Source organism: Anomaloglossus baeobatrachus, chromosome 5 (genome assembly GCF_048569485.1).
Source record: "Anomaloglossus baeobatrachus isolate aAnoBae1 chromosome 5, aAnoBae1.hap1, whole genome shotgun sequence".
NCBI lineage: Eukaryota > Metazoa > Chordata > Amphibia > Anura > Aromobatidae > Anomaloglossus > Anomaloglossus baeobatrachus.
In genome coordinates, this window is record NC_134357.1 from 475,490,225 (window position 1) to 475,500,142 (window position 9,918).

The 9,918-nt window shown below is 44.7% G+C and overlaps 1 protein-coding gene across 1 annotated transcript; it reads left to right on the forward strand.

Moving 5' to 3' along the window:
• Nucleotides 1-298: 298 nt before the first annotated feature.
• CYBC1 (cytochrome b-245 chaperone 1) lies at nucleotides 299-9,394 on the forward strand. Its single transcript, XM_075347871.1, has 7 exons — nucleotides 299-376; nucleotides 3,258-3,355; nucleotides 3,794-3,835; nucleotides 3,941-4,014; nucleotides 7,889-7,985; nucleotides 8,057-8,201; nucleotides 8,284-9,394. The coding sequence occupies exons 2-7, from the start codon at nucleotides 3,271-3,273 to the stop codon at nucleotides 8,405-8,407; spliced, it is 567 nt and encodes a 188-aa protein (XP_075203986.1). The 5' UTR covers nucleotides 299-376; nucleotides 3,258-3,270; the 3' UTR covers nucleotides 8,408-9,394.
• The last annotated feature ends 524 nt before the right edge of the window (nucleotides 9,395-9,918 follow it).

Below are 9,918 nucleotides of genomic sequence, written 5' to 3' on the forward strand. Positions count from 1 at the left end.
GTCATTGCTGGAATAATACTATGACATGAATGGATGCAGTGCCATCTAGTCGTCAGTGCTGGAATAATACAATGAAATGACTGATGCAGTGCCATCTAGTGGTGAGTGCTGGAATAATACAATGAAATGACTGATGCAGTGCCATCTAGTGGTCATTGCTGGAATAATACTATGAAATGAACTGATGCAGTGCCATCTAGTGGTGAGTGCTGGAATAATACAATGAAATGACTGATGCAGTGCCATCTAGTGGTCATTGCTGGAATAAGTTTATGAATGTGAAGCCTGGGTGGGTCATCCCATATCCCAGCATGCCCTGCGGTGCAGAGTGTACTGGGGAAGTGCAGTGAGGAGAGGTCCGGGTGCTGGCAGGACGGTATGTGTGTGTGTGTGTGGTTCCGTGTCTCCTCATGGTGATCGCTGTGTTATTGGAGGAGGCTCCTCTGTTCTGTGCAGTAACACATCCGGGGAGGGGCAGCCCTGTGCTGTGCTCTATTTTCTGTACTGGATACACGTTGTACAGTCCTAATGCAGCCTTCAGTCTGTATCTTCTCCCCGTGTTTCCGTGGGATCCCTCCACACTCTAAAGACATACTGATAGGGAAGTTAGATTGTGAGCCCCAATGGGGACAGTGCTGATCACATCTGTAAAGCTCTTCTGATGGTGCTATATTAATGAATAAATGATCTGGCATAGATGGTGGGCAGCTGCGCTCCTTGTCACCGCTTATCCATGTATCATGTCTTGGGGTCCTCAGCTTTATTGTTCTGATCATTTTCCTATGAACCGTCACATACGTGAATGGAGGGCGGTGTTACTTTAGTGGCTATTACACGTTCCCCTTGCTGAGTTGTGGTACAGGGCCCCCCACCCTCCAGTCACTACCAGACACTTCCCTTATTCTCTCTTCTTCCCCATTCTCCAAACTGCAATGCCGATTTTCAGTAACACCAGAGTTATTACCACGGGTGAGTGATGAGTGAGCACTACCATGCTGGGTGCTCGGTACTCATAACGATTGGTGATAAGCGGGCACTACTATGCACGGGTGCTCGGTACTCAACGATTGGTGATAAGCGGGCACTACTATGCACGGGTGCTCGGTACTCAACGATTGGTGATAAGCGGGCACTACTATGCACGGGTGCTCGGTACTTGTAACAAATAGTGATGAGTGGGCACTACCATGCTCGGGTGCTCGGTACTCGTAACGATTAGTGTCAAGCGGGCACTACCATGCACGGGTGCTCAGTACTCGTAACAAATAGTGATAAGCGAGCACTACCATGCTCGGGTGCTCAGTAGTCGTAACTAGTGATGAGTGAGCACTACCATGCTTGGTACTCGTAATGAGTGGATGGATGCTGGGATGGGTGCGACTCAAGTATTCCGGTATAATGGAAGTCAATGGGGGACTCGAGGAAGATTTCCCTGAAAAATGCTCGAGTTCTCATTTGAATTCTATTATACTGCATTTGTGTTGCGCCCATCCGAGCACTAATTGCTTTTTACGAGTACTGACCACCTGAGCATGGTAGTGCCCACTCATCACTACTCATTACAAGCACCCAAGCATTATAGTGCTGTACTCGCTCGTCACTACTCTTAGTGAGTACCAAGCACCCGAGCATGGTAGTGCCCACTCGTCACTATTCATTACCAGTACCGAGCCCCGAGCATGGCAGTGCCCACTCGTCACTATTCATTACCAGTACCAAGCACCCGAGCATGGTAGTGCCCACTCGTCACTATTCATTACCAGTACCGAGCACCCGAGCATGGTAATGCTCGCTCATTACAAGTACTGAGCACCCGAGCATGGCAGTGCTCACTCATCACTACTTGTTCATGTACCGAGCACCCAAGCATGGTAGTGCTCGCTCATTACTAGTTACAAGTACCGAGCACCTGAGCATGGTAATGCTCGCTCATTACAAGTACTGAGCACCCGAGCATGGCAGTGCTCACTCATCACTACTTGTTCATGTACCGAGCACCCAAGCATGGTAGTGCTCGCTCATTACTAGTTACGAGTACCAAGCATGGTAGTGCTCACTCATCACTAGTTACGAGTACCAAGCATGGTAGTGCTCGCTCATCACTAGTTACGAGTACCAAGCATGGTAGTGCTCGCTCATCACTAGTTACGAGTACCAAACATGGTAGTGCTCACTTATCACTAGTTACGAGTACCAAGCATGGTAGTGCTCACTCATCACTAGTTAGGAGTACTGAGCACTCGAGCATGGTAGTGCTCACTCATCTCTATTCGTTAGTACTATCGAGCACCCGAGCATGGTAGTGCTCACTCATCACTAGTTACGAGTACTGAGCACTCTAGCATGGTAGTGCTCACCTCTATTCGTTAGTAGTACCGAGCATGGTAGTGCTCACTCATCACTAGTTACAAGTACCAAGCATGGTAGTGCCCACTCGTCACTATTCATTAACAGTACCGAGCACCCGAGCATGATAGTGCTCACTCATCACTAGTTACGAGTACCGAGCACCCGAGCATGGTAGTGCTCACTCATCACTAGTTACAAGTACCAAGCATGGTAGTGCCCACTCGTCACTATTCATTAACAGTACCGAGCACCCGAGCATGATAGTGCTCACTCATCACTAGTTACGAGTACCGAGCACCCGAGCATGGTAGTGCTCACTCATCACTAGTTACGAGTACCGAGCATGGTAGTGCCCACTCGTCACTATTCATTAACAGTACCGAGCACCCGAGCATGATAGTGCTCACTCATCACTACTTGTTCATGTACCGAGCACCTGAGCATGGTAGTGCTCACTCATCACTATTCATTACGAGTACACAGCATCTGGGCATGGTAGTGCTCGCTCATCACTATTCATTACGAGTACACAGCATCTGGGCATGGTAGTGCTCGCTCATCACTATTCATTACGAGTACACAGCATCTGGGCATGGTAGTGCTCGCTCATCACTATTCATTACGAGTACACAGCATCTGGGCATTGTAGTGCTCGCTCGTCACTAGTCATTACGAGTACACAGCATCTGGGCATGGTAGTGCTCGCTCGTCACTAGTCAGCACCTCTTCCTGTATTGTGGTCTTCAAATTAAGGACCATGAAGAAGCCTCCATGACGACTGTCTCCATTTTTGTTCTTGAGGTTTAGGACAATCCAAGAAAAGCCCTCCACCCAATGTAATGTGCCTGTAATCCCACCTTCGTCCTCTCCAGGTTCTTATCTCATGTTTCCCCCTATACCTCTTCTAGGACTGACCCCGCCATGTATATGCAGGTAGAAAGCCGCACTGGGACCCTCCTACATCTGAAGAGGAATCCCAGCATCCGCTCATGGTCACTATTAATTGGTGAGTTGTAGTTTTGTGCTGCATCACAAAGTCTATTTATCTGGAAACCATCAACAAGCAGGTTAACTCCTTCATGATCAGATGATTGTCCTCTTTTGCGCAGTATTTTTCTTTTTCTTCCAAGCACCATAAGCCCATGCTCACACGTTGCTTTTTTGCTGCAGGAAAACCCTGCTCTCCTGGCAGTAAAAAAGCTAATTACAAAATGCAAGGTTTGCTATTTCCTGTATTTCTGTTGAGATTCTTTGGCGCAGATTATATGTAATTTGTATACAATAGTACCCTGAAGGGCCGAATATTACACCGTAATTACAACTTACAGAACGGCTCCTATTCACAGAAACAGTAAACACCAACTTGCTGATGGTTTCCCCTTCTAACTATATAATATAAATGCGTTTTGTATGTCATTACCTCTCCTTGTCCTGTTTCCTGTAGGAATCGCCTCGGTCGGCCTGGCTGCAGCCTATTACAGTGCAGGTAGGTACCATGGAGAATAAAATCCCACCTTCTTCCAGAAAATGTGCACCACGGGTCTGGTTTGGGCCTATAATCCTATACTTACGCGTTTCCTTCTGACGCTAGATTCCTGGGCGTGGAAGCTGTTTTACGTGGCCGGATGCCTTTTTGTGGCTCTTCAGAATCTGGAAGATTGGGAGGTGAGCTCAGAACTATGACTTTTCCATCTCAGGGTATCTCCAAGTTGTCAAATTTCTTACTTTTGGGTCCAACAAAGCCTCATCTTCTATTATAATCGCCATACTGGTATTAAACTGATTCAATAATGCCGCCAGACCATGACCATATAATACCTCTGTATTGATCACTAACCATCAATAACAAAAGCCACTGTACCAAGACCAATAGTGTCATAAATATAAGCTACTAATAATACCGCCAGACAATAACCACATAGTACTACGGTATTGATCACTAACCAATAACAAAAGCCACTGTACCAAGACCAATAGTGTCATAAATATAAGCTGCTAATAATACCGCCAGACCTTAACCACATAGTACCTCCATATTGATCACTAACCAATAACAAAAGCCACTGTACCACGACCAATAGTGTCATAAATATAAGATGCTAATAATACTGACAAACCATAACCACATAATACCACCGTACTGGTTACTTATCATCAATAACAAAAGCCACTGTACCAAGACCAATAGTGTCATAAATATAAGCTGCTAATAATACTGCCAGACCATAACCACATAAAACCACCGTACTGGTTACTAGCCTTCAATAACAAAAGCCACTGTACCAAGACCAATAGTGTCATAAATATAAGCTGCTAATAATACTGCCAGACCATAACCACATAAAACCACCGTACTGGTTACTAGCCTTCAATAACAAAAGCCACTGTACCAAGACCAATAGTGTCATAAATCTAAGCTTTTAATAATGCCGCCAGACCATAACCACATAGTACTACGGTATTTATCATTAACCAATAACAAAAGCCACTGTACCAAGACAAATAGTGTCATAAATGTAAGCTTCAAATACCGCCATACCATAACCACATAGTACCTCCATATTGATCACCAACCATGAAACACAAAAGCCACTGTACCAAGACCAATAGTGTCATAAATATAAGCTACTAATAATACTGTCAGACCATAACCACATAATACCACCATACTAACCATCAATAACAAAAGCCACATAATACCACCGTACTGGTTACTAACCATCAATAACAAAAGCCACTGTACCAAGACCAATGGGGTCATAAATATAAGCTACTAATAATACCGCCTGACCATAACCACATAATAACACCGTACTGGTTACTAACCATCAATAACAAAAGCCACTGTACCAAGACCAATGGGGTCATAAATATAAGCTACTAATAATACCGCCTGACCATAACCACATAGTACTACCGTATTGATCACTAACCAATAACAAAAGCCACTGTACCAAGACCAATAGTGTCATAAATATAAGCTGCTAATAATACTGCCAGACCATAACCACATAATACTACCGTATTGATCAGTAACCAATAACAAAAGTCACTGTACAAGACCAATAGTGTAATAAATATAAGCACTAATAATACTGCAAGACCATAACCATAAATTGCCAGCATATTTATTAGTGATAGTACCACTACAAAACGGCCATATATTGGTAAATACCAGTTTTTCACCAGTGCACTGTAGACCATATAGGTGTATACTGTACAGATAACTAGTGACTCACTGCTGACATTCTATGTGATTGGTTATTCATTTGGCATTTTTTTCCCCTTTATCCGGCCCAGACCGCCATGACAACTTCTTCCAGAACTAGTGTCTGCAGAATGTAATACATATTAGTTCAATGCTTTCCAGCGTTCTCCTCACCTCACATAACTATCTAAGGTGCCCCAGGCAGTAATAATATCCCTGCTGCTTCCCCACACAGTAGCAGTGCTCCCACTGTGCCACCATATAGTAATAGTGCCCTTCTGTGCCACCATATAGTAATAGTGCCTGTCTGTGCCTACATATAATATTAGTGCCCCCATATAATGCTAGTGCCCCTACTGTGCCTCCATATAGCAGCAGTGCCCCCATATAGTAACAGTGCCCCTACTGTGCCTCTATATAGTAGCAGTGCCCCTACTGTGCCTCCATATAGCAGCAGTGCCCCCATATAGTAACAGTGCCCCTACTGTGCCTCTATATAGTAGCAGTGCCCCTACTGTGCCTCCATATAGCATCAGTGCCCCCATATAGTAACAGTGCCCCTACTGTGCCTCTATATAGTAGCAGTGCCCCTACTGTGCCTCTATATAGTAGCAGTGCCCCATATAGTAACAGTGCCCTTAATGTGCCTCTATATAGTAGCAGTGCCCCTACTGTGCCTCCATATAGCATCAGTGCCCCCATATAGTAACAGTGCCCCTACTGTGCCTCTATATAGTAGCAGTGCCCCTACTGTGCCTCCATATAGCAGCAGTGCCCCCATATAGTAACAGTGCCCCTACTGTGCCTCTATATAGTAGCAGTGCCCCTACTGTGCCTCCATATAGCATCAGTGCCCCCATATAGTAACAGTGCCCCTACTGTGCCTCTATATAGTAGCAGTGCCCCTACTGTGCCTCTATATAGTAGCAGTGCCCCTACTGTGCCTCTATATAGTAGCAGTGCCCCATATAGTAACAGTGCCCTTAATGTGCCTCTATATAGTAGCAGTGCCCCTACTGTGCCTCCATATAGCAGCAGTGCCCCCATATAGTAAATCCCCTTAATGTGCCTCTATATAGTAGCAGTGCCCCTACTGTGCCTCCATATAGCAGCAGTGCCCCCATATAGTAACAGTGCCCCTACTATGCCTCTATATAGTAACAGTGCCCTTAATGTGCCTCTATATAGTAGCAGTGCCCCTACTGTGCCTCCATATAGCAGCAGTGCCCCCATATAGTAAGTGCCCCTACTGTGCCTCCATATAGCAGCAGTGCCCCCATATAGTAACAGTGCCCCTACTGTGCCTCTATATAGTAGCAGTGCCCCTACTGTGCCTCTATATAGTAACAGTGCCCTTAATGTGCCTCCATATAGCAGCAGTGCCCCCATATAGTAAATCCCCTTAATGTGCCTCTATATAGTAGCAGTGCCCCTACTGTGCCTCCATATAGTAACAGTGCCCCTACTGTGCCTCCATATAGCAGCAGTGCCCCCATATAGTAACAGTGCCCCTACTGTGCCTCCATATAGCAGCAGTGCCCCCATATAGTAACAGTGCCCCTACTGTGCCTCTATATAGTAGCAGTGCCCCTACTGTGCCTCTATATAGTAACAGTGCCCTTAATGTGCCTCCATATAGCAGCAGTGCCCCCATATAGTAAATCCCCTTAATGTGCCTCTATATAGTAGCAGTGCCCCTACTGTGCCTCCATATAGTAACAGTGCCCCTACTGTGCCTCCTATATAGTAGCAGTGCCCCATATAGTAACAGTGCCCTTAATGTGCCTCTATATAGCAGCAGGGCCCCCATATAGTAACAGTCCCCTTAATGTGCCTCTATATAATAACAGTGCCCCTACTGTGCCTCCATATAGCAGCAGTGCTCCATATAGTAACAGTCCCCTTAATGTGCCTCTATATAGTAGCAGTGCCCACACATAGTAGAAGTGCCCTGGGCAACTGCCAGGCTGGTTCATCCAGAATTCGCCAGATGGGCACTGCAGCCCTGGTTGACATATTCTTAAAGAGATATTCCCATCTCATTATGTCTGCCATAAATTTATGATTGGTGATGGTCAACGGTGGAGAGATGGCTTCACATGTGTTTTTTGTCCATTCATTTATATGGAAGTTCCAAAAAGTTGCCAATTCGGCATGTCCAATTCCTCTTTTCCACAATACTTCACACTCCTATACTCGTCCATGCCTGTAGTAATCAGCGGGTACGGCCATCTTGGCTGTAATGTTGAGGGGCACCTAGAAGCAGCTTAGTCTAGCCTTGAGGCTGTTGGCCATTTTTGGCTTCTAGGTTGATGTTCTTCTCTCTTCCAGGAGGCCATATTTGATAAGAAGGCTGGGAAGGTCGTCCTGAAGACCTTCAACTTGTACAGGAAAATACTCACATTTTGTAAAGGAGGTCAAGAGGAAGGTAGGCAACGAAGCCAAGATTTTTGGTAAAAATTCACAAGTGGTTGGTCCGAACTCTGTTCTCTCTCCTAGTGGTGGTCCTACTCAAGGAGATCCGAGACGTCAACGTTGAGGAGGAGAAGGTCCGATATTTCGGGAAGGGCTACCTCATAGTTCTGCGTCTTGTCACTGGCATCTCCCACCCTCTGACGCAAAGTGCGGTCTTGGGAGGTAGAAGGTGAGTGTGGCCAGCGTTTCTCGGTCAACCTTATAACCGTTGGGCCTCCTAGTCTGATTTCCCCCCCTTCTTTCTCTGCTAGTGATGTGGAAGGGGTGGCCAAACTTCTCACCACCTTCTTGGACCTCGACCTGGCAGGATTTCGATCCCGAATCGAGGAGGAGAGCAGCGACAGCGAAGAGACTTTAGATAAGGAAGACGAATGAGCGGCCTGTAAACTGGGCCACCAACGTAATCCAGGCGATCAAGTTGACCAAAGCCAAAAATTGGGATTATTTTTTTCTTTTACTGTATTTTAACCTTGCACTATGCCTAGATCTTGATTTTCCTGTGCCTTATTTGCCTCCATATATTTATTTATTGTACCAAAACCAACTGCAGTTCAGTGTTAATTGTCCACCATCGCTTTTCTGGATATACGACACAAAACAACTTTTTCCATCTAGATTATTTAAGAAAGTTCAACGTTTTACTGAAACAGCGCCACTCTTGTCCACAGGTTGTTCCTGGTATTGCAGCTCAGTCTATACTTATCATTTGTAATACTAGACTTAGCCACAGACCAAATATGGCGCTGTTTTTCATCATTCCAGACTAACACCTCCACCACTACCTTCAGGCTTAATTAATGATGCCGCCATAACCTGCACAATAGTATATACAGTAGTCACTGCCATATAATATTGACAGTTCTGCTGTACGTGGTACGAAAGTTATTGGTATGAAGAGCTTACAATTTAAGAACTATTATTATTAGGAATATAGACTTCTGTAAAGGGGTCAAAATGGATATATCCCTTTAAATGTCCTCCACCGGCTGTATGAGGACGATGCTGTATTCCTAGTCTTTCACAGATCCAGATTTAGGAGGTGGATGTAAAGTTTGTGAAATCCACGATAACTATAAAATGTCCAAAATTAGTTTTTATAGAAGGGTTAAACTTTCCAGCATGAATAGAGTAAAATGATAAAATTGTTTTCCTGCAGCCACCACTAGGGGGAGCTCACTACACACATACATTGAACTCTATTATAAAATGCAGTGAGCTCCCTCTAGTGGTGTCTGCGGGTAGACAGGAATCTCTTTAACGCTCTTAGGGGATTTCGAGCGTGGAATCAGAAATGTTCACCATGATAGTTAAAGGGATATTCTCTCCAAGAACCTATCCCAATATGTAGTAGGTATAATAATATTAGCAAATGCCTCCAATTAGGAATGTAGTATAATTATCCTGATTAGCTATGTCACTTACCTCATGTGCAGGGCATTGTAGCTCTGGTATCTCTGATTACGTCAACTTATTTAGTGACAGTTGCTCGTAACCATGGATAGTGAAGCTGCAATGCCCTGCACATGAGGTAAGAGACATGACGAATCAGGAGAACTATACTACAATTCTAATTGGAGGTGTTTGCTAATATTATTATACCTACTATATATTGGGATAGGTTCTTGGAGATGGGAAGAACCCTTGAAAGGTAATTAAAACGTATATATCTACCCTTCAGATAGAAGCAGCGATTATCCTGCCACGCAGTGCTCACACGTCTAGACGAAGAGTGGTGAATAAGATCTATCCTTCCACTTATTTGGCCTGGTATGTCGCTGCTGAAATATATATATATATATAATTCTTCAGAAGTTTAAATGCATTGTAAAAAAGGTACTTAAAGGGGATGTCCACTTTTGACCAAGCACTGCTTCCTCAGATACTAC

What these genes read in the sequence shown, in the direction of transcription:
- CYBC1 (XM_075347871.1), top strand. Translation starts at nt 3,271, where the DNA reads ATGTATATGCAGGTAGAAAGCCGCACTGGGACCCTCCTACATCTGAAG. An exon ending in TAAAGGAGGTCAAGAGGAAG is followed by an intron (nt 7,986 to 8,056) that starts GTAGGCAACGAA and finishes TCTCTCTCCTAG; the next exon opens with TGGTGGTCCTACTCAAGGAG. An exon ending in GCGGTCTTGGGAGGTAGAAG is followed by an intron (nt 8,202 to 8,283) that starts GTGAGTGTGGCC and finishes TTTCTCTGCTAG; the next exon opens with TGATGTGGAAGGGGTGGCCA.